General features: G+C 36.7%; 1 protein-coding gene across 3 annotated transcripts in view; it reads right to left on the minus strand.

The window, feature by feature from the left end:
• Window positions 1-25,938, minus strand: part of TBC1D8B (TBC1 domain family member 8B) — a 69,718-nt gene that overhangs the window by 23,499 nt on the left and 20,281 nt on the right. For 2 of the 3 annotated variants that reach the window (XM_077889966.1, XM_077889968.1), the window contains exons 2-10: window positions 25,208-25,318; window positions 23,227-23,345; window positions 22,495-22,720; window positions 21,583-21,823; window positions 18,313-18,520; window positions 17,312-17,479; window positions 10,589-10,738; window positions 9,862-10,012; window positions 9,179-9,393 (exon numbers count right to left, since the gene is read on the minus strand). In XM_077889966.1, the coding sequence (XP_077746092.1) occupies window positions 9,179-9,393; window positions 9,862-10,012; window positions 10,589-10,738; window positions 17,312-17,479; window positions 18,313-18,520; window positions 21,583-21,823; window positions 22,495-22,720; window positions 23,227-23,345; window positions 25,208-25,318 (1,589 nt within the window). The remainder of the gene's footprint in view (window positions 1-9,178; window positions 9,394-9,861; window positions 10,013-10,588; window positions 10,739-17,311; window positions 17,480-18,312; window positions 18,521-21,582; window positions 21,824-22,494; window positions 22,721-23,226; window positions 23,346-25,207; window positions 25,319-25,938) is intronic. The other variant, XM_077889967.1, reaches the window with a different exon arrangement.

The following is a 25,938-nucleotide window of genomic DNA, read 5'->3' on the forward strand; positions in this document are numbered from 1 at the left end:
CTAAAGGACACCATTAAGAAAGTTAAAGGACAACATCAGGGTAGGAGAAAATATTTGCAAATATATCTGATAAGGGATTGGTATCCAGAATATGTAAAGAACCATTAACACTTAATAATAACAACATAAATAACGAACTTTACAAATGGGCAAGCAATCTGAATAGCCATTTCTTCAAGGAATATATACAAATAGCCAATAAGCTTATTAGGGAAATGCAAATCAAGACCACAATGAGCTACCACTTCACATTCACTAGGATGGCTATAATCAAGAAGAGAGACAATGGGAGGAGGGGCAACATGGTGGAAGAGTAGGGTCTCCAAATCACCTGTCCCCACCAAATTACCTAGATAACCTTCAAATTATCCTGAAAATCTATGAATTCGGCCTGAGATTGAAAGAGAGAACAGCTGGTATGCTACAGTAAGAAGAGTTCACGCTTCTATCAAGGTAGGAAGACAGGGAAAAAAGAAATAAAGAAACAAAAGGCCTCCAAGGGGGAGGGACCCCGCAAGGAGCCGGGCTGAGGCTGGGTCGAGTGCCCCCAGGACAGGAGAGCTCCTTCCCGGAGAAGCAGGAGCTGCACCAATATTCCCGGGGGAAAGGCACCCGCAGGGATTTGGAGCAGGACCCCAGGAGGGGCGGGGATGTCCTCAGGCTCCCTGGGACAGTAACAGAGGAACTGCGTCCCGGAGAGAGTGCGCCAAGCTCCCTGAAGGGCTGCAGCGCCCACGGATGGACCCGGAGCAGCTCAGAGGGGCTCGGGCAGAGGAAGAGGCTCCGTGTGGAAGGGGCTGCGCGGCTTGGGAGAGCTCGGAGGGGCTAGGCGGCGGCTCCGCAGAGAGGGGGCTGCGCCACCAGGAGCGCGAATCCACCAGCGCAGGCCCGGGAGCACTGGGCTCCGGGACACAGCCCCGGATCCGGCCTCCCCCCGGGGACAGGCAGAGGCCGGGAGGGCCCAGGACAGCAAGGACGCTCCTGCCTCGAGCTGAGCAGATCAGCGGCCCCACCCCAGAGCCTCCAGGCCCTGCAGAAGGAGAGCTCCCTAGTGACTGCGGGAGCTGAATCCAGGGCTCCAGAGCTGGCCCTGCCACTGTGGTTGTTCCTCCTGGGGCCTCATGGGGTAAACAACCCCCACTGAGCCCTGCACCAGGCAGGGGGCAGAGCAGCTCCCCCAAGTGCTAACACCTGAAAATCAGCACAACAGGCCCCTCCCCCAGAAGACCAGCAAGACGGACAAGTTCCAGGGGAAGTCAGGGACTTAAAGTATACAGAATCAGAAGATACTCCCCCGTGTTTTTTTGTTGTTGTTGTTGTTGTTTTTTTTTTTTTTTTTTGCTTTTTGATTTGTTTCCTTCCCCAACCCTTTTTTTCCTTTCTTTTTCTTCTCTATTTTTTTTCCTTTTTTCTTTTTCTCTTTTCTTTCCTTCTTTCTCTCCTCTCTTTTTGTCCTTTTCCCAATACAACTTGCTTTTGGCCACTCTGCACTGAACAAAATGACTAGAAGGAAAACCTCACCTCAAAAGAAAGAATCAGAAACAGTCCTCTCTCCCACAGAGTTACAAAATCTGGATTACAATTCAATGTCAGAAAGCCATTTCAGAAGCACTATTATACAGCTACTGGTGGCTCTAGAAAAAAGCATAAAGGACTCAAGTAACTACATGACTGCAGAATTTAGATCCAATCAGGCAGAAATTAAAAATCAATTGAATGAGATGCAATCCAAACTAGAAGTCCTAACAACGAGGGTTAACGAGGTGGAAGAACGAGTGAGTGACATAGAAGACAGTTGATGGCAAAGAGGGAAACTGAGGAGAAAAGAGACAAACAATTAAAAGACCATGAAGATAGATTAAGGGAAATAAAAGCCTGAGGAAGAAAAACCAACGCTTAATTGGGGTTCCCGAGGGTGCCGAAAGGGACAGAGGGCCAGAATATTTATTTGAACAAATCCTAGCTGTAACTTTCCTAATCTGGGAAGGGAAACAGGCATTCAGATCCAGGAAATAGAGAGATCCCCCCCTAAAATCAATAAAAACCGTTCAACACCTCGACATTTAATAGTTAAGCTTGCAAATTCCAAAGATAAAGAGAAGATCCTTAAAGCAGCAAGAGACAAGAAATCCCTGACTTTTATGGGGAAGAGTATTAGGGTAACAACAGACCTCTCCACAGAGACCTGTCAGGCCAGAAAGGGCTGGCAGGATATATTCAGGGTCCTAAATGAGAAGAACATGCATCCAAGAATACTTTATCCAGCAAGGCTCTCTTTCAAAATGGTAGAAGAGATAAAGAGCTTCCAAGACAGGCAGGAACTGAAAGAATTTGTGACCTCCAAACCAGCTCTGCAAGAAATTTTAAGGGGGACTCTTAAAATTCCCCTTTAAGAAGTTCAGTGGAACAATCCACAAAAACAAGGACTGAATAGATATCATGGTGACACTAAACTCATATCTCTCAATAGTAACTCTGAACATGAATGGGCTTAATGACCCCATCAAAAGGTACAGGGTTTCAGACTGGATAAAAAAGCAGGACCCATCTATTTGCTGTCTACTAGAGACTCATTTTAGACAGAAGGACACCTACAGCCTGAAAATAAAAGGTTGGAGAACCATTTACCATTCGAATGGTCCTCAAAAGAAAGCAGGGATAGCCATCCTCATATCAGATAAACTAACATTTACCCCAAAGACAGTAGTGAGAGATGAAGAGGGACACTATATCATACCTAAAGGATCTATCCAACAAGAGAACTTAACAATCCTTAATATGTATGCCCCAAATGTGGGAGCTGCCAAATATATCAATCAATTAATAACCAAAGTGAAGAAATACTTAGATAATAATACACTTATACTTGGTGACTTCAATCCAGTGCTTTCTATACTCGATAGGTCTTCTAAGCACAACATCTCCAAAGAAACGAGAGCTTTATTTTTTTTTTTTGAAACGAGAGCTTTAAATGATACACTGGACCAGATGGATTTCACAGATATCTACAGAACTTTACATCCAAACTCAACTGAATACACATTCTTCTCAAGTGCACATGGAACTTTCTCCAGAATAGACCACATACTGGGTCACAAATTGGGTCTGAACCGATACCAAAAGATTGGGATCGTCCCCTGCATATTCTCAGACCATAATGCCTTGAAATTAGAACTAAATCAAAACAAGAATTTTGGAAGGACCTCAAACACGTGGAGGTTAAGGACCATCCTGCTAAAAGATGAAAGGGTCAACCAGGAAATTAAGGAAGAATTAAAAAGATTCATGGAAACTAATGGGAATGAAGATACAACCGTTCAAAATCCTTGGGATGCAGCAAAAGCAGTCCTGAGGGGGAAATACATCGCAATACAAGAATCCATCCAAAAACTGGAAAGAACTCAAATACAAAAGCTAACCTTACACATAAAGGAGCTAGAGAAAAAACAGCAGATGGACCCTACGCCCAGCAGAAGAAGAGAGTTAATAAAGATTCGAGCAGAACTCAACGAAATCGAGACCAGAAGAATAGTGGAACAGATCAACAGAACCAGGAGTTGGTTCTTTGAAAGAATTAGTAAGATAGATAAACCATTAGCCAGCCTTATTAAAAAGAAGAGAGAGAAGACTCAAATTAATAAAATCATGAATGAGAAAGGAGAGATCACTACCAACACCAAGGAAATACAAACGATTTTAAAACCATATTATGAGCAGCTATATGCCAAAAAATTAGGCAATCTAGAAGAAATGGACGCATTCCTGGAAAGCCACAAACTACCAAAACTGGAACAGGAAGAAATAGAAAACCTGAACAGACCAATAACCAGGGAGGAAATTGAAGCAGTCATCAAAAACCTCCCAAGACACAAAAGTCTAGGGCCAGATGGCTTCCCAGGGGAATTCTATCAAACGTTTAAAGAAGCCATAAACCATACCTATTCTACTAAAGCTGTTTGGAAAGATAGAGAAGGAGTACTTCCAAATTCGTTCTATGAGGCCAGCATCACCTTCATTCCAAAACCAGACAAAGACCCCACCAAAAAGGAGAATTACAGACCAATATCCCTGATGAACATGGATGCAAAAATTCTCAACAAGATACTAGCCAATAGGATCCAACAGTACATTAAGAAAATTATTCACCATGACCAAGTAGGATTTATCCCCAGGACACAAGGCTGGTTCAACACCCGTAAAACAATCAATGTGATTCATCATATCAGCAAGAGAAAAACCAAGAAGCATATGATCCTCTCATTAGTTGCAGAGAAAGCATTTGACAAAATACAGCATCCATTCCTGATCAAAACTCTTCAGAGTGTAGGGATAGAGGGAACATTCCTTAACATCTTAATAGCCATCTACGAAAAGCCCACAGCAAATATCATTCTCAATGGGGAAGCACTGGGAGCCTTTCCCCTAAGATCAGGAACAAGCCAGGGATGTCCACTCTCACCACTGCTATTCAACATAGTACTGGAAGTCCTAGCCTCAGAAATCAGACAACAAAAAGACATTAAAGGCATTCAAATTGGCAAAGAAGAAGTCAAACACTCCCTCTTCGCCGATGACATGATACTCTACATAGAAAACCCAAAAGTCTCCACCCCAAGATTGCTAGAACTTATACAGCAATTTGGTAGCGTGGCAGGATACAAAATCAATGCCCAGAAATCAGTGGCATTTCTATACACTAACAATGAGACTGAAGAAAGAGAAATTAAGGAGTCAATCCCATTTACAATTGCACCCACAAGCATAAGATACCTAGGAATAAACCTAACCAAAGAGGTAAAGGATCTATACCCTAAAAACTATAGAATACCTCTGAAAGAAATTGAGGAAGACACAAAGAGATGGAAAAATATTCCATGCTCATGGATTGGAAGAATTAATATTGTGAAAATGTCAATGTTACCCAGGGCAAGTTACACGTTTAATGCAATCCCTATCAAAATACCATGGACTTTCTTCAGAGTTAGAACACATTATTTTAAGATTTGTGTGGAATCAGAAAAGACCCTGAATAGCCAGGGGAATTTTAAAACAGAAAACCGTAGCTGGGGGCATCACAATGCCAGTTTTCAGGTTGTACTACAAAGCTGTGGTCATCAAGACAGTGTGGTACTGGCACAAAAAGACACATAGATCAATGGAACAGAATAGAGAACCCAAAAGTGGACCCTCAACTTTATGGTCAACTAATATTCGATAAAGGAGGAAAGACTATCCATTGGAAGAAAGACAGTCTCTTCAATAAATGGTGCTGGGAATATTGGACATCCACATGCAGAAGAATGAAACTAGACCACTCTCTTTCACCATACACAAAGATAAACTCAAAATGGATGAAAGATCTAAATGTGAGACAAGATTCCATCAAAATCCTAGAGGAGAACACAGGCAACACCCTTTTTGAACTCAGCCATAGTAACTTCTTGCAAGATACATCCACGACGGCAAAAGAAACAAAAGCAAAAATGAACTATTGGGACTTCATCAAGATAAGAAGCTTTTGTACACCAAAGGATACAGTCAACAAAACTAAAAGACAACCTACAGAATGGGAGAAGATATTTGCAAATGATGTATCAGATAAAGGGCTAGTTTCCAAGATCTTTAAAGAACTTATTAAACTCAATACCAAAGAAACAAACAATCCAATCATGAAAAGGGCAAAAGACATGAACAGAAATCTCACAGAGGAAGACATAGACATGTCCAACATGCACATGAGAAAATGCTCTGCATCACTTGCCATCAGGGAAATACAAATCAAAACCACAATGAGATACCACCTCACACCGGTGAGAATGGGGAAAATTAACAAGGCAGGAAACCACAAATGTTGGAGAGGATGCGGACAAAAGGGAACCCTCTTGCACTGTGGGTGGGAATGTGAATTGGTGCAACCACTCTGGAAAACTGTGTGGAGGTTCCTCAAAGTGTTAAAAATAGACCTGCCCTACTACCCAGCAATTGCACTGTTGGGGATTTACCCCAAAGATACAGATGCAATGACACGCCAGGACACCTGCACCCCGATGTTTCTAGCAGCAATGGCCACAATAGCTAAACTGTGGAAGGAGCCTTGGTGTCCATCGAAAGATGAATGGATAAAGAAGATGTGGTTTATGTATACAATGGAATATTACTCAGCCATTAGAAACGACAAATACCCACCATTTGCTTCAACGTGGATGGACCTGGAGGGTATTATGCTGAGTAAAGTAAGTCAATCGGAGAAGCACAAACATTATATGTTCTCATTCATTTGGGGAATATAAATAATAGTGAAAGGGAATATAAGGGACGGGAGAAGAAATGGGTGGGAAATATCAGAAAGGGAGACAGAACATAAAGACTCCTAACTCTGGGAAATGAACTAGGGGTGGTGGAAGGGGAGGTGGGCGGGGGGTGGGTGTGAATGGGTGATGGGCACTGGGGGGGGCACTTGACAGGATGAGCACTGGGTGTTATTCTGTATGTTGGTAAATTGAACACCAATAAAAAATAAATTTATTAAAAAAAAGAAGATAGACAATGAAGTGTTATCAAGGATGTGGAAAAATTGGAACCCTCAGTACATTGCTGGTGGGAAGGTAAAATGGTGCCATCTCTGAGAGGTAGTTTGGCAGTACCACAAAATGTTAAAAATAGAGTGACCATATAACTCAGCAATTCCACTTCTAGGTATATACCTAAAATAATAAAAAAACAATGTCTACACAAAAAGCTCTACAGGAACATCCATGGCAGCATTATTCATAATAGCCAAAATGTTGAAACAACCCAATAAGTCTATCAACCATTGAATAGATTAACAAATGTGGTATGTCCATACAATGGAGTATTATTCAGCCTACAAATGTATGCTACAAAATTGATGAATTTAAATGAAAGAAAGCAGACACAAAAGACCACATATTTATCATTCCATTTACATAAAATGTCTATGATAGGCAAATGCATAGAGGCAGAAAAGTCGATTATTAATTGCCTTGAGTTGGGGGTAGGGTGAATGGGAAGTAATTCTTGATGGATATGGGGCTTCTTTCAGGGGTGTTTTGGAATTAGGTTGTGATGGTGGTCGCATGACATTTATGAGTACACTAAAAACAATAAAAGATAAAGTTTGTGGTATGTGAGTTGTATCTGTAGAGAGGTTAAAGGAAAGTAAAGGGAAAAGAAAGGGAAGAAAGAAAAGGAAGAAAATAGATCAAATAAATGGAAGGGAGGGAGGGGGGGAAGAATGAAAAATAAAGCAAGCTAGTCAGCACTAATGAGTCAGTATGGCTCCCATGGCTCCTTCATCAAAAGCAATAAACCTGCTTATCAAATTCAGACTTTTCCCAGGGTTGAATGATTCTCCATGATCTTGTCCCACACAAAGTTTAGTTACTTCTTGATTCCAAAATGAACCTAGCCAGTCTGATCTCCATGGCAGGCTTAGTCTTACCTGAATGGTATTGCTCATATTGTTACCTTAACTCAGAAAAAATTTCCTCTTGCCCTCCATGTTTCTAATTTTACTCTCATCTTTTAGTGAGTTTTATTTATCTATTGAGTGAGTGAGTGAGTGAGAGATTGTATGTATGTGAGTAGGGCAGAGACAGAGAGAGAATCTCAAGTAGACTCTGTGCTAAGTGTGGAGCCTCACCCCACAACCCTGAGGTCATGACCTGAGCTGAAACCAAGAGTCAGATGCCTACTGGACTGAGCCACCCAGTCGGTCTTTTAGAAGTCAAAAACAAGTGCTACCTACTTTGAAGGTGCCTCTACACTACTACATATAGATAACATCACAGAATCTGTGAGTGTAAATTCTTTGAGGAAAGAAGCACTACGGTTCTTTTTTTTTTTTTTTTACCTCTCAGAGATCTTAAAATATGCTAAATACTTGTAATTTAGGTGATTGGTTCACTTAAATTGCTTTTTGAAAAAATTCTCTTGATAAGATTTAATGGGTAAGATTGATACATAATCATTATGAGTGCTCAGTTCATTAAAAGGAATGTGTGGCTGAGACTACTAGCTATCCACCACAATCCTATCTCCCCTTCTTCGATAGTATCTGAACATATATATGCTCGGTCACATTATATTTTGCAGACTTCTTTGTAAATAGGTATGGCCATAAAACCAAGATCCTTACATAATATGGATGAAGTGATATATGCAGGCTTTAGACCTAAAAGCCAATAAATTTTACCACAATTGTTTCTCCATGCTCTCTCCTGCTTCCTGTGAGGGGTAACGGCAATGAAAGAGCATGTTGGAAGCCATGTTTGAAGATGACGGAGCCTGCTGTTAGCCTAAATCCCTGAATAATCTCATGAATCTCTGCCTATCGACTTAAATACTCTTGCTCTTCTTTGTTTATATGTTTGAGGAAACTTTGTGTTTAAGTTATTACCTGTTTGAGATTATTTGTGTTAGCAGTCTAACTTCCCTAATTAATATAGTGTGCTCCTAAAGGATTTTTTCCAATGACTCCCCCACTACTTACAAAATAAAATTCAAACTCCTGACCTATCCTGATTTACCTTATTGATTTTTTTCTCTATCTACTTCGTTTCATTCACCCTACATTTCTACTAAACAAAACACGGTTCTAAATATATTCCATGTTTACCTCCCTGTGTTTGGTTACATTGATCCCTTTACCCAGAATATTCTTTCATTCCATCTCCATACATCCAAAATTCAATTAGACCTACAAATGCTTAACTCTTCCACGAGGCCTTCTCTGATTCCTCCAGATGAAAATAACTTATCCCTATTATAAATCCTAATAGAACTTTACATTTCTCTAATGATTTGTCCCACTTGTTTTTTATTTGACAATGAATATATGTTTTCATACTTACTCATCTGTTTACCTTCAAGGGTAGGATCCTTATATGACTCATCTTTCTACAGTCTTAAGCACCTAGCACAGTATCTTTTACAGAGCATGAATTCAACAAATATTTGTTAAAAGAAAAATGAAGTAATGAAATACCAATTCTCTTAAGTATTCCTACTACCATCCTACCTAGATTAAAAATACCCCCTATCAATCTCAGCCCAATCTCTGTCCTATTTATCACAATTTTAAAATTAATGGAGCTTTATTTAATATGGTGCTACCATTTGGAATAGGCACACAGATAGGCTTATAATGAAATCATACCTGGCAGTATCCAATTTTGGGATTCTTATATGCATAAGCAGTGAGCACCCGCCTCAGAGAAGATATGCCAGTGTCATTCTGAAAGGCTGGGTGTTCAGGCAGGGAGCGACACAAATCACGTTCAATTTCCTCAGTAGCCAAGTTGCAGGTCCCTAAGGACTGCTCAACCAATTCAGCATAATAGCCAGGATTAGCAGCCATGTCATTAACAGCACCTGTGCAGATGATTGCATTAAGATACAAAAGAAGAGGAATGTAATAAACCTACCACTTACATATACACATAAAGAATTGGATTAAATTTAGCTTTATACTCAAGTGCTATCCTAGTACAAACAAAAGGAAAGCCTTCACTAGAATCTACAACATCAGCATACCAATTTTATCTAATAGAATTTTCATGAACTGTTTCTTCCCCTTAACTTTTCTTTGACATTAGAGATAGAGACCTTCAATTAGCCATATCTTGCCTAATAAACTATTTTGCTCAGACAATAGATGTGTGGATATACAGGTAAATACATGTAACTACCTTATTCTCTTTGACTAATATGAACTCGTGACAAATAAGACTTTGTTCTAGTCATCTAGCCATATGCACTAAGTAATTATTTTTACTTAGTGCATTAGCTTCTGGAAGGGGCATAGCTAATGTCTGTTAATAAAATGAATAAATGTAATACCTGAAAAAAGCATCCAGAGCTCTCCCCTTAAGGCCTCTGGAATCCCTCTTATAACCAGATCTCGAGTCTTTTTGGTCCGAAACATGCTAACACCGCGCCCACATTCTGCAAATAGGATGTTCCATGACTGTTCCTTCATCTTTTCTTTCAACTGTAACAAAAAATCATAGCAAGTAAACATGGTGAGAAATTAACTTCTTTCAAATAACTTGAAAACTCTCTTCCCTGTGAGACAATACCTGTGGAAATCAAGAACACAGAAAGCCAAAATCAGTACTCACAGAAGGGCCAAACACTAGACCACTCATCACAAATCTTTCAAATCCATGTGAGCATAACAGCTTTAATTTACTATTTTAACTCTTACCTAAAATCATATAAAAATGGGAAGAGACTTACACTTAAGAGGTAAAGCTTTGACCCATCACTCTCCCCCAAACACCCAGATTTTAGGATTATTGGCAATCAATGCAAATAAAACCCAATGTTCAATTTTCATTGTTTATCTTAATTCTTGATAACAGCCCTTTTATTTTTTTATTTGTTTTTTCGATAACAGACCTTTTGTGTAAGGAATGAAACAAGTCACACAGTAGTACCTGCTGGAAAACCTGATTTAGAGCACCAAAAGAAGAGTTTTCAGTTGTGATACCTTCTAGTCTGCTCTAAGATTTTTACTTTTGATCAACTGTTTCAATCGACAGATTTAAATATTTTGTTTTCCTACCATTTTGGAATTAAGAGTCTCCAAACTCTGAGGGTGAAATACTGTCATTAAGGCTTCAGTGTTCACAGTTTCACTGCACTCTCTCTGGCATGTCAAAGATCGTACCTCAGTATTATCAGATGGGTCTGTAGAATCAGAACTAATGGGAACCTGAAAAAGAAAAAATGTAATTGTCCCAAATGTATGCTTAAAAATTTCTGTAAGAAATAGAAATGCTAATGTTTTATCTGTCATTTATAAACCACCATCTATCTACTTAATAAATATAAAAGCAACATCTCAGAAAGACATTGTGTTTCTATCAAATTTAGAGATGTAGACAAATCAATGTCTGGAACAGCAAACTCAGAACTTCTGTGAACCCACTGCCCTATAAAAGCAACAAAATACTGGCAAAAGATTTTAAAAAGTACCAGTTCAGAACACTGGAAATTTACCAAAGGCACAGAATGAACTGAAAAGCAAGGATACAACTGAAACTAATGAACCTCAGTAGGAACACCAGATTCTGTTAAGTTTTGACTTGAGGCTATTCCCATCATCCCTCCTCCCAAGCTCAGAGATATGGTAGCCATGAAAGCCTGCATTAAGACAGCCGATGGATCTTTTGGCACTTTATGAAAATCCCCATCCACAGAACACAGTCAATACTTTTTTTTTTTTTAAAGTTTTTTTTTTTAATTATTTATTTATTTATGATAGTCACAGAGAGAGAGAGAGAGAGGCAGAGACACAGGCAGAGGGAGAAGCAGGCTCCATGCACCGGGAGCCCGACGTGGGATTCGATCCCGGGTCTCCAGGATCGCGCCCTGGGCCAAAGGCAGGCACCAAACCGCTGCACCACCCAGGGATCCCCACAGTCAATACTTTGACCAAACAATAGCTCCCTAGAAAATCTCCATTCTCAGAGTGTTGTTATCATTTGATTTGATTCAGAGCTCAGGTCTCTGAAAAAAAGCCCCATCCCCAGGGCATTACAGAAAGTCAAAGTAATCTGCTGATAACATCACAGCTGCCTAAGGCTATAATTTCAGTTTGGGGCAAACAAGAGCCAGGCTAAAAACCTAAAAGGAAGATCTGGATAACAAGATAAACACGGGGAACTTTGAAAGATTCTGAGAGATTCTTGGGGATCTAGAAGTATATATGCATGTACAGGGGTATGAAACTCCCTGGGAAAGAAATGGGACAGTGGAAGGACCCAGTCACTCAACTCTGGCTGACTTTGGAGGTAAGCAATGAACCCCTAAGGCTGATTTATAAGCTACCTGAAGTTTGAGGTATACCTTCACTAAAGATTTCCTGGTAAAAAGTAGAAAACTTAATAGTTCAAGGTATTTAAGGAACTCTTCTGATCCATCACTGGCTGACCACCAATTTATACTGACTCATGGGGGTAATCCAAGAAAGCCAGTTTAAAAATAAAAACAAGAACTATTTAAAAAGAAAAGGCAACCAATAGAAAATGGCTTTGAGGGATCCCTGGGTGGCGCAGCGGTTTGGCGCCTGCCTTTGGCCCAGGGCGCGATCCTGGAGACCCGGGATCGAGTCCCACGTCGGGCTCCCGGTGCATGGAGCCTGCTTCTCCCTCTGCCTGTGTCTCTGCCTCTCTCTCTCTCTCTGTGACTATCATGAATAAATAAATAAAAAAAATCTTAAAAAAAAAAAAAAAAAAAAAAAAAAAAAAAAAAAAGAAAATGGCTTTGAGAGGGTCCAGTTCCTGGATTTTGTAAACTAAGAATGTAAAGTAGCTATTGTAAATATATTAAAAAAATGAAAGGAAATTAAATTTAAAAAAATAAAGGACCCAGTTAGAAAGTGGGCAAAAGATCTGAAGAGACCTCATCAAAGAAGATATAAAGACAACAAATAATCATAAAAAAATGCTCAGTATTATATCGTTAAGGAATTGTAAATTAAAAAAAAAAAACACTGAGATACTACTGGCTATTAAAATGGCTAAAATCCAAAACACTGATAATAACAAGTACTTGCTGCTGAGGATATAGAACAAGAACTCTGATTTATTGCTGGCAGAAATGCAAAATAGCACAGCCACTTTAGAAGACAGTTTGGCAGTTTCTTACAAAGCAAAACATAGCCTTACTATAGGATTCAGGAATTGTGCTAATTATATACCCAAATAGTTGAAAATGTATGTCTACACAAAAATTTGCATGTGAATGTTTATAGCAGTTTTATTCAGAGTTGCTAAAAACTGAAAGCAAACAAGGTATCATGAGGTGAATGGATAAACACTATGGTATATCCAGATAATAAAATATTTTTCAGCAATAAAAAATGAACGGTCAATAAAACCTAAAGAAATAGAAAATTTGAACTTACTAATAACATGTAAGGACATTTAAAATGTAATCCAAAACCTCCCACCAGAGAAAAACCCTGGGCCAGATGGTTTCATGGGTGAATTCTACCAAACATTTAAAGAAGAATTAATGCCCATCCCTTTCACATTCTTCCAAAAAATTAAAGGGGATGGGAACACTCCCAAACTAATTTTACGAGGCCAGTATGCCCCTGATACTAAAGTCAAATAAGAACATTACAAGACATTACAAGTCCCAATCCCAATGAATACAGATGCAAAAACTCTCAACAACATACTAGCAAATCAAATTCAAAAGCACATTACAAGGCTCATACACCATGATCAAGTGGGACTTATCCCTGAGAGGCAAAGATGGTTCAACATACATAAATCAATAAATGTGATAAACCACATGAATAAAGGATAAAAATCTGATCATACCCATAGATGCAGAAAAACCATTTGACGAAATTCAATGTCCTTTCATGATAAAAACTCTCAACAAAGTGGGTATAGAAGAAACATATCTCAATTTAAGAAAGGCCATATATGACAAGTCCACAGCTAACATCATACTCCATGGTAAAAAGCTGAAAGCTTTTTCTATGAGATCAGGAAAAAGATAAGGCTGCTAACTCTCACCACTCCCATTCAACAAAATACTGTAAGTCCTAGCTAGAGCCATCAGTCCAGAAAAAGAAATAAAATGCATCCAAATAGGAAAGGAAGAAGTAAAATTCTGTTTGCTGGTAAAATGATTTTTTATACAGAAAAACCTGAAGACTACCAAAAAAACTACTAGAACTGATAAATGAATTCCGTAAAGTTGAAGAACACAAAATCAATGTACAGAAATCTGCTTCATTTCTATGTGCTAACAATGAAGCAGCAGAAAGTGAAATTAAGAAAAACAAATCCCAGGACACCTGGGTCGCTCAGTGGTTGAGTGTCTACCTTCGGCTCAGGACGTGATCCCGTGATCCTGGAGTCCCATGATTGAGTCCCACATTGGGCTCCCTACATGGAGCCTGCTTCTCCCTCTGCCTATGTCTCTGCCTCTCTCTGTGTGTTTCTCATGAATAAATAAATAAAATCTTTTAAAAATCCCATTTATAATAGCAACAAAAACAATAAAGTATCTAGGAATAAACTTAACCAAAGAGATGAAAGACCTGTACTCTGAAAACTATAAAACACTGATGAAAAAAATTCAAGATGACACAAAGGAATGGAGACATTCCATGCTCATGGGTTGGAAGAACAAATATTGTTAAAATGTCTTTATTACTCAAAGCAATTACTCATTTAATGCAATTCCTATAAAAATTCCAACAGCATTTTTCACAGAACTAGAGCAAACAATCCTAAAATCTGTGTGGAATCACAAAAGACTTCAAATAGCCAAAGCAATCTTGAAAAGGAAAAACAAAACTGGAGGTATCATAATTCTAGATTTCAAGTTACATTAAAAAGCAGTAGTAATTAAAACAGCATAATACTAGTATAGACACACAGATTGATGGAATAGGACAGAAAACCCAGAAATAAACCCACAATTACATAGTCAGTTAATCTTCAACAAAGGAGGAATGAATATCCAATGAGAAAAAGTCTCTTCAACAAATGGTGTTGGGAAAACTGGGTGGCCACATGTAAAAGAATGAAACTGGACCACTTTTTTATACCATACACAAAAATAAACTTAAAATTGACTAAAGATCAGATCTAAATGTGAGATCTGAAACCATAAAAAAATTGAACAGAGCACAGGCAGTAGTATCTCTCACATCAGCTGTAGCAACGTTTTTGTAGATATGTCTCCTGAGGCAAGGGAAACAAAAGCAAAAATAAACTATTGGGACTGTATCAAAAGAAAAAGTTTCTGCACAGCGAAAGGAAACAAAACTAAAAGGTAACCTATCGAATGGCAGAAGATATCTGCAAATGACATATCTGACAAAGGGTTATAACCATATCCAAAATATGTAAAGAACTGAAACCCCAATACCTACAAAACAAATAATCCAACTTAAAAATGGCCTCTAGAAGACATGAACAGACATTTCTCCAAAGAAGATACCCAAATAGCCAACAGACACATGAAAAGATGCTCAAAATCACTCATCATCAGGGAAATGCAAATCAAAACTACAATAGGATATCACCACACACATGTCAGAATGGCTAACATCAACAACACAAGTGTTGGAGAGGATGTGCAGGAAAAGGAACCCTCTTGCATTGTTAGTGGGAATGCAAACTGGTGCAGCCATTCTGGAAAACAGTACAGAAGTTCCTCAAAAAGTTAAAAATAGAACTACCCTACCATCCAGTAATCACACTATATGGTATTTACATAAAAAACACAAAAACACTAATTCAAACGGATATATGCACCCCTATGTTTATTGCAGCATTATTTACAATAACCAATACAATACAATAGTGTGTGTGTGTGTGTGTGTGTGCACATGCACACACACAAGGGAATATTATTGTGGCATACACACATATACACACACATGCAATGGAATATTTTATATAGCCATAAAAAGGAATGAAACCTTGATATTTGCAACAACATGGATAGAGCTAGAGAGTATAATGTTAAGTGAAGTAAGTCAACCAGATAAAGACAAATACCATATGATCTCATTCATAATGTGGAATTTAAGATACAAAACAAATGAGCAAAGGAAAAAAGAAGAAAGAGACAACCAAAGAAATAGACTCTTAGCAATAGAGAACAAAATGATGGTTATTAGAGGGGAGGTGGGTGGTAGATGGGGCAAATAGGGAATGGGGATAAATGAGTACATTTAAAAAAAAGCATTTCCTAGCAAACCAGTATACTGACTTGTATTCTGTATATACTCTTACTAAAACCTCTAAAAGTGGATTAGAGAAACTAGAAAACCTTAGAACTCTGAATTACATTTGAAATGATGATAAACTCATTTTGAAACAAAATCCTTTCTTTACAACTGATCATACCCAACTACTAGAGGCACCGGAGAGATTTTGGGGAAAAATTCCGGTTCTTCAGGTTTAAGAGATACAGATAAATTGAAGGAGAAAGAAAGATAAGCAAAGATTAAATCTAACACAGAGAATGAATCTGAAATGGAATAAGCCAGGAAAAAAAGTGATATAAGCAAAAATATAGAAGCACTGGGAGAGAAACTACCAGGACTGATCAGGTTTTACCTGCATCCTCAACATCAAGCTAAGGAATATCCTGGGTGCACACCTGAAGAGAATGAAAGATTATAAAGTTGGGGCATGAAAATTCTTGATGGTTAACATGAAGATGCTGGGTCTGGAACTGAGATATATATACACTGTAATTACATGTTTTCATCGTGTTTTTCTTTTATCAAAGAAAAAGCTAGTCTTATCAATACTGCATTATAATTGACTTAGCATAAAATTTTTAGTCTACTCTGCAGAGGTAAAAGCTGCTATAATCCTATTCAAATAAAATAATATAGCCTGTAAAACCAATGTTGATTTTTTTCTTTGAATTTTTTTTTTTTTTTTTTTTTATTGGTGTTCAATTTACTAACATACAGAATAACACCCAGTGCCCGTCACCCATTCACTCCCACCCCCCGCCCTCCTCCCCTTCTACCACCCCTAGTTCGTTTCCCAGAGTTAGCAGTCTTTATGTTCTGTCTCCCTTTCTGATATTTCTAATTAAAATACAATAATTATAATATGATAAATTTTATCAATCTATTAAAAATGTGAGTTTCCCAGGCATTGAAAGTGAAAATTAGTTTGAATTGAAACTACCTACATTTCGATAAAGGATATACAAAACATCAAAATCAGGCTCTTAACCACCCTTTGCCAAAAATATTTGCCTTTTCTAATATTTTACTAGTAAATAGCTTTGCCACTATTTTCCTTTGGGCTATAATATTTAAGTAAGGCTGAGCTCCTTGATATTAAATAAAAGATACCCAAACTGGTTTAAAATTGCTGTCTCTCTATAGAAGTCAGAGGAGAGTCCTTTTTTAAGGCCTTATTAAATATTAAATATAGTTTGAGTTATTAAAAGCTATGTTACATGAAAGCACAAGATGTGTATTATCTGAGATACTGCAGATACAGTCAAGAAAGATCAAATGGTAATAGTTTTTAAATGTGACAATTGAATTTAAATTGGAAAAAAGTAAAATCAGTAAATATGAGTTCCTAAAAAAGGATAAAGTTCTTAACTCTAACTTCTGCTTTATAATGTGACTTAGAGAATATAATTTCTTTGGTTCTGGTCTTTTAAAAAAATAAATCTAAGCATGAATAGAAAAAGTACTATGAGCTTTTGAAAGAACGGACCACAGTGAAACACAAACTTTTTTAAAAGAATGATTTGATTGTTATATAATTACCTCTGTGCTAATATCATGACACTGAGTTGAAGCTGCTCCGCACTTGAGTCTGAGTTTTGCCACCAGTTGCTCAAAGTCTTTAACCTCACTGAAGCGAAAAGCTGTTTTTCCTTTGATGCTAATGATGACAGATTTGCTGGAATCATTTGTCTTATCTATAGCTACAACCTGGGGGGTAAAAACATACTATAAATGAATCACATTCTCCCTTGTTACTGACATTTTCAGGCAAAATATGTTTAGCTTAATCTTTTGTGGCTAAAGCTTTGGTTCATGGTATGACTTATTAAGGAACAGATTTTGGATGCTAGTTGCACCACTGACACAAACTCAGTGCAAGTTATTTCACTCCTCAAAAAAAAAAAAAAGGTTTTATCAACACGTAGCCTTAAAAAATAACAATACAAATGTAAAAATTCAGTGCTACAATGCTGACAATTTGTTTCTAACTTACATAAAAGCTATCAATTCTATTATTTGACTATGCGTTTCAAATATAAAAGTCTAAGTTTTGGTATTCATAAATGAGCAATCATGCTCCATCTTGAGTCATCCTGAACCCTTATCTGGTTTGTAAATTTTTAATTTTTTTCTATTTTCACTTTTAATAAGAACTATAAGGCTCTTATCCTAGTACTTTTATCCTGAAGAATAATACTGAACTTAAAACATGATTATTGGGGCACCTGGGGGGCTCAGTCGGTTTAAGTGTTCAACTCATGATTTTGGCTCAGGTCATGATCTTGGGGTTGTGAAATCAAGCCCTGCATTGGGTTGCATGCTGAGTGTGGAGCCTGCCTGGGATTCTCTCTCCTCCTCCTTCTTCCCTCTCCCCCACCCACTTGTGTGTGTTCTCTCTGTCAAAAAAAATGATTCTTTAAAAATTACAAAAAGGGTGGTACAAATAAAATTTTTGATAATTTACAGAATTAAATGATATTTTATTCTGTGAGTGATAGCATTTTCAAACTAAAACTGATATGTAACCAAATGTATATTACCTCTCGTAATGGAATGATTACACTACATAGATTGCCATCGTGGCTAGCAAAGCAGACATAGTTTTCTGAGACGCACATTTTTCCATGAGTATTAAAGTGGCTGAATGGTACCCATAAGAAACATTCATGTACTTCTTTCAAGGTTTCTTCTTTGGGGAGCCTAAAAAAAGCACTGAACTGCTCACTGTGGGCTCGATTTTCCAGACCTCTGAAGAAAAGAACAAAGGGGGCTCAAATAATGACTTCTAAAGTGCACACATGCCTGTATTGATTAATCTAAATGTACTGTAAATCAGAAAGATTAAATACTACATGCTATGTTCTTAAACTATGCAATGGAAGATACACACTGATTCATAACAAATTCGTTTTCCTTGTTCCCTTTTCCAATTTTGTTTTATTACTAGATTACAGTGCACAAGTTAGAGATAATGTAGGACTTTAAACCATCTGTTAAGGAGTGATTTACCAGAAGATTATTATTATATTATTATATGTTCATAATATGCAAATATGGCTAAACCAGTGCTGGTAAACAATTTTTATCTGTGGTTATCTGAAAATCAAGAGTCACCCAGTTCAAACAAAATAAAAATGCAACAGAAAAAATGAACAGAAAAAATTAAAATTTACAGGATCAAAATTTAGACAAGAACAGTACATATAAGACAATATTAAAATTAAGTAAGACAAATATTTAAATGTATGTTTAGGGACGCCTGGGTGGCTCAGTGGTTAAACATCTGCTTCTGGCTCAGGGCATGATCCTGGGGTCCTGGGATCGAGTCTCGCTTGAGGCTCCCTGCAGGGAGCCTGCTTCTCCCTCTGCCTATGTCTCTGCCTCTCTGTGTGTCTCTCATGAATAAATAAATAAAATCTTTTACAAAAATAAAAAATAAATGTATGTTTAAAAAAAATCCATACTAGAGGCAAAAAAAACCCCAACACTGCTTGCACAGTACTGGGCACAGGATAGATGTCAACAAATAAAGATGACTTGTTAACATACGAATAAAAAACAACTGCTTAAAATAGTACAATTTTTCTAGAGGCAGTAAATACTTGTGTTAAGCAGCAATGCCATCTGGGGTAGTAAGTAAATTATGCAAGTTCTAACACAAAGCCAACAAAGTTAAAACCAAATTCATCCTTCCAGTATATACTCTTTGAATATATGGCATTTCATCATGTCTCTCAAACTAATTCTGAACAGAAAACCACATTAATTTTACCTCACTTAAATTATAATTTGCTGGGTTATTTTATTATTTTAAAAGATGAGTTTTAGGGATCCCTGGGTGGCTCAGCGGTTTAGAGCCTGCCTTTGGCCCAGGGCGTGATCCTGGAGGCCCAGGATTGAGTCCCACGTCGGGCTCCCTGCGTGGAGCCTGCTTCTCCCTCTGCCTGTCTCTGCCTGTCTCTGCCTCTCTCTCTCTCTCTCTCTCTCTCTCTCTCTCTCTCTGTCTCTTTTATGAATAAATAAAATCTTTAAAAAAATAAAATGCAGATTTTAAAAAAAGATGAGTTTTATTTATATAAATGAAAAGATGTCCATGGTATATTATTTTAAGGCAGAAAAAAGCAGACTGCGGAATAATATGTGATGTTTAGTCCCAATCATGTCTTTTGCAAATACTTTTTAATTAATGCATTAAAAAGCCTGGAAGGATATACACTGAACTGAACTATTGTTAATGTGCTTCTCTACTCTTTAAATTATAGAAGTGATACATATTGGTAAAAACAATAAGCTGAAGCAAAAAAGATATTCAGTTTTAGAAAAAAGTCATTTGGAGACTGAGTCTAAATAAGCTATTGTTCTTTTCAACTTACTAGAAAAAAAAAGATTTAGATGTATATGGTTTTTGGGATGCCTGGTGGCTCAGCAGTTAAGCATCTGCCTTTGGCTCAGGGTGTGATTCCAGAGTCCTGGGATGGAGTCCCACATCGGGCTTCCTGCATGGAGCCTGCTTCTCCTTCTCCCTCTGCCTATGTCTCTGCCTCTCTCTCTCTCTCTCTCTGTGTGTGTCTCTCATCAATAAATAAAATAAAATCATATATATATGATTCAATAGGCTCTCTTAAAAATGCACAGAGACAAAAATGGATTTCCTGTATCATTTAAATACAGACTTGGTAATGAATAACTCACTGATAGATGGCCTTTCAGAGGATATTCTAAGAGAAATAAAATGGCTAAAACGTTTATGTTTATGGTGGCCAACCAAGGAAAAACTTACCAAAACAAATGCTCAACTATATATAATGTAAATAAATGAGTACCTAATCTTTATAGAGTTCTATCTGTAAATCATGCACCCCTAGACCTCTAAAAAATTCACCTTGCTGATCTATTTTCCAGAAAAGCAGGCCAACTCACTCAAAAAGAAATCTTTATGTATAAATTTTAGAAATAGAAATAGGCAAGTAGAACAACCATACCCAGTTAGGGCTATGTAGTAATCACACAACCTTCTAGGTCACTTGTTCTGGTCTACCCATAGGACTGCAATCTCAGTTTCCATACAGTCTATACCCTCATGCTCCTTGCCAGAAGACACATGCACTAGCTGTTTCTAGATCCTCTCTTCTCTCCCTCTCTTTTGGCATGCTCATTTCAGTCAATTGTTCTGAGTGTTGAGCAGTATGAAAGGGCTCTGGTCAGTTTCAGCAAAACAAATATAGTGGCAAACAGCTATCAGAGATACTTCTCATGGTGCCTGGGTGGCTCAGTCAATTAAGTGGCTGACGCCTGATTTTAGCTCAGGTCATAATCACAGGGTTGTAAATTCAAGCCCTGAGTCGGGCTCCATGCTCAGTATGGAGCCTGCTTGTCCCTCTCCCTGCCCCTCTACATCCCCACTTAAATACATAAATAAAATCTTTTAAAAAATTATGTTGTCTATAAATGTTTAAAAATAAACAATAATTTTATGCTATCATACCTGAAATTGTCTAGACTACTCACAGAGAAATTTAGACTAACCATGCATATAAAAATCTCTAAATTTCTAAAAGCACTCCAGGGCAAATCCTACTGAGATCTCAATAAATAATTTTCAAACCTAACTTCTATTACTTCTTAGGATTAAAATTAATGGAAGGGATACCTTTGTGAAATGCATACAAATAAACAAAAATACCCCACACATCAATGATTAATTCCAAAGAAAAATTATCATACAACATAGAACAGTTAATTTTTAATGATAATCAATGTTATCATTCTTTGGTAAAACAATACTTTAAAAAGTATTAAGCTCTGAATACCTCTTGGTGATTTGTAGAGGATCATCAAGGATTGGGTCATTAGCAAATGTTTCCTTATCAAAAAGTCTCTTTATGGCATAGTTTGCCAGCTGTTCCATAAGAAGATATGTTTCATTAATATGCAAAAACATTGAAAAGTAGTGATTCTCCCCTTGGGAACACACATGAATACTTTCTGTTAGTAAAACATTTGAAGTCTTTTCAAGTTTTGAGACTGCATCCCAGGAGATAATGAGTTTTACTGCAAATAAGAATTACAAGCAGATATGATTAAATTTCTCAATACTGATTAATGTTTATCAATCAGGTCTTTTGAAATAATAGCTAACCACTTCAAAATGGTATGAACTAAAACATTTTAGACTTCAAGATCAGTTAAAGTTTTGAAGCATGACCATGAACATACAATAGGTGATTCTAAGAACAGATATAATTTTAAAGAATTTTTAAAAAATATTCAGATTTTATATTTAAATATGCTACTTTACAGAGTTGCATAATCACTGATATAAAAGCTGTATGTGTGTTATGAACATTACTGTTTGATTCTTCTTTATAACTTTGGGCCATTAGGTATTAGGGCTACTATGTTTATATTGTATCTCTAAAACAAAGATTAAAACATGAATTGTAGAAAGTCAATAGTTTAGAACAACACAAAAAAAGGAGTTATATGCCAGGTCACCATCATTTAATATTCATTCACTTTCCACAATATGCAAGGCATTCTGTATATACTTTCAATGGCTCCTATGTTAAGGATTCTTTTTCTAGATGAAGTGAACTTTTTAATGTATAGTTTAATTACTCTTAATATCAATCCTATTGCTTTATATACAACCTAACAACACCACAGAGTTGATAGGTCAGTCGGCATGTTCAAAATCATGGTAAGCAACAAAAGCCACTTACTTTCTGATCCCAACAAAAAAGAATAGAAGCTCAGAAAATTGGTGCTAAGATAGAGCCAACCCTGACAAGGAACCCGTCCTTTCCAGTAACTGCATGAGTAATAGGTCACTAACTTCTCCTGCTCTGGTAAACCAAAACATTTTCCAAATTTCAAAAGTGCTTCCCGAAATTTCTCAGGATCATCTTCTTTTGCAAAAGAATGTCTTCCCTCTTCAGCAATCAAACCCTAAAGGAGACAAAATATTTTTTAAAAACTAATTACTTCCTACCAATAAAAATACATTTTATATATTTAAACAGTTCACTGAATACAATCGTATATATCTACACAGGTACATATACCTATATATGCGTGTACATTAGTGCTTCTCTTAGGACAGAGGTGAGCAAATTTTCTTTAATTTTGTAATTAGGCTTTTTCTAATGCCTCACAAGGAGCTAACACAAATACAGGTGCTAAATATTTTTTTGGTTGAGCAAAGGATTCATCCAAATTCTAAGCTTAAGAAATACTGAAATGAAAATATCCCTAAGAGCACTTATAAGGGGACCAGAAACTAATCATTGACTTTATAGTTTTCTTTAGCACTGATTCTGACATTTATATGTGTACTTATGCCAATATTGAAAGGTGTCAGGAAAACAATGACCTTCCCACATGGCTTGTGATCCTAAAATAAGATGGTCAAAGATTTTAATATCCCAGCTACAAAATACATCCCCATCACTTACTCTTATTTTTCCTTGTACAAAATGAGTAATATCTTCATATGAATCAAACACAGATAAGGTCTTCATGATATTTTGTTCCAACCAATCCCAATGTTTGGTAATTTCTTCTCTGTTGGCTCCTAATTGAAAATGAAAAAGAATAAAAGATTCAAGGGAAAGTCCACAACAAAACTGCTCTTGATATTTACAAGCTTAGTTCAAAAAGAAATAAAATTATATTTGCTCATTTTCAGAAATGATCATAAAGGAATAAAGATATTAATTACATTTATTCTCTATTTCAATCTCTATATATGGAGACAAATACTATTTTTCACCTCAAATGAGAGACTAAAATATTTAATGAAAGGAGAAAAAATAAATACAACTCATGAGAAAAGATACAAAATTCTGAAAACAAGACGCCAGTAACTGGTGCCTACAGCAACCAATATTTTTAAAGAGAATATACAGAGTGCCAGGACATAAATATAGAATTTAATCCATGGTCTTCAAATAATACAGTCAATACTATCCCTATAATCTATGTGACTGCAAACAACATGCACATGACAATACTATGTCAACGTCAACATGTTACTGAAGTCACAATACCAAGTATAATAACTTTAATTAATCACAAATAAAAGCCATGGGAAAATTTTAAGCCTTTATTTTGGTCCTTTAGGTATAAGGAAGTTTTATTAGTAGGTAATTATTATAGCTCTACATCATGTTAATTTGGGGGAATAAGTAACACAATAATCCTCCCTCTTTAAAGTGGAACGGACATTTTTCCCTACCTAACTTCTACCAACCAGATTTAGAGTTGAGGTTACAAATGTCTCAAATGTCAGCAGGTGTAATGTCTTCCTTATTTAGTTTAAATGACATTCAATTTAAGAGAGCCAACAGAAAACACCAGCAACACTAAAGAAAATATATAGGGAAATGCAAAAGACAAGCCACATATCTTTAAAAGTTCATGGTATGCTGTATGTTCACACATATAAACTATCCAGGAATTTACATGGGTTTTTTTTTTAAGTGTATCTACTTGGGAAGAGAGGGGGAGATGAAAGAACGAGAAAAAGGAAGTCTTTCAACATTAAAAAGGTCAGAAATTTGGGATTTTAATTTAGACCAACATTATAATGGCATCATAAAAGAAGTAAACTGTCATTTTTTTAAATTTTGAGTTGTTTTATTAGAAAGGATATCCTAATTCATTTTCTATGTACAAGGTATATTTATGTGAAAGCATCTCAACTATCTCAGCATGAATGAATACATAGCATTACCAGTAAAACATCTCTTCTTAGGATATAATGCCTTTTGTGAGAAAGTAGGTGTGTAACTAAAAATGTTTCAAATTTTTAGGCTTATACTTTCTTGGGGGACAATCTTTAGTTTTGGGCTTAATTCTCCTGAGTTATTACAGATGAAATGAAGTATCTCATGAGGAGGTTCTCATCTTCTCAGCAGTTGGGTAAGCTGAAGAAAGGAATCATATAGCAGTAGTGCTGACCAAAATTTGCTCAAAATTTGCTGGAACACATGCTTTACATCCCTCACACTAATGGATTTTTTTTTAAAAAACTGTAATAATCTGTAATCCTTCTTATCTAAACAATTAGATTATCTTGTCTCTCAATGTAGAGTTACATGTTTAACTCTTTTCTAAATCAAAACTGAGGAGAATAAATGTAAATATTCAATTTCTTGGGCAGCCCCGGTGGCCCAGTGGTTTAGCGCCACCTTCAGCCCAGGGTGTGATCCTGGAGACCTGGGATTGAGTCCCATGTCAGGCTCCCTGCATGGAGCCAGCTTCTCCCTCTGCCTGTGTTTCTGCCTCTCTCTCTCTCTCTGTGTATGTCATGAATAAATAAATAAAATCTTTAAAAAAATTCAATTTCTTAGTATCTTTATTTGTTTGATTATACGTTTTATTTTTTATTTTTGATTATTATTTTTTATTTTTATGATTAAAAATCATACTCACCACATGCAATTGACAGGTAAACTTGAGAATCTGGTGTCTGGTGTAGGATGCGAAATGGAGCAACTTTAGCAGTAGAGTCTAAGACTGAATCAAGAGTCCCAACCAGAAGCCCTATTGTAATAAAGAGACCGGTGAAATAAAGATTTTACAAAACATAAAACCAGTATCATTTCATCTGAAAAAAAAAAAAAAAAAACAATGGATTAATCTTTTTTAAAATTTCCAGCCCAAAGTTTCCTTATAAAGATTTTCTTAAGCAAAAAATCTATTCAGGATGAAAGGATTACTGTGATCCATTGTGAGTAGTGCTTGAGAATATTATCTTTCAATAAAAAAAATAAGTCAGGTTCAATCGTCTGAATCTCACTATATATTTACAGCACTTATATATATCCTTTACTAAGGTTGTACATATAGCACTAAGAATGTAGATTCTGGTACCAGAGATTTCCTGAGTTTGAATACTGATTCTGTCACTTGTGCCAAACTGAACCAGTTGTATTTACCTTTTTTTTTTCATCCTCATTTGTACAATAAGGTTAAAATAGAACCTACCACAAAGGGTTGTTGTAAAGACAAAATGAGCTATGCTTACACACAAATATTAGAACAATGCTTAGCACGTAGTGTAACACTCAATGTTAACGAATGCTATTATTATATAAGAAAATCTTGGATATTTAAATAAGATAAAACCCTGATTAACAAAAATGTATAGGAAGGGGATTTTC

This window comes from Canis aureus, chromosome X (assembly GCF_053574225.1).
Source record: "Canis aureus isolate CA01 chromosome X, VMU_Caureus_v.1.0, whole genome shotgun sequence".
NCBI lineage: Eukaryota > Metazoa > Chordata > Mammalia > Carnivora > Canidae > Canis > Canis aureus.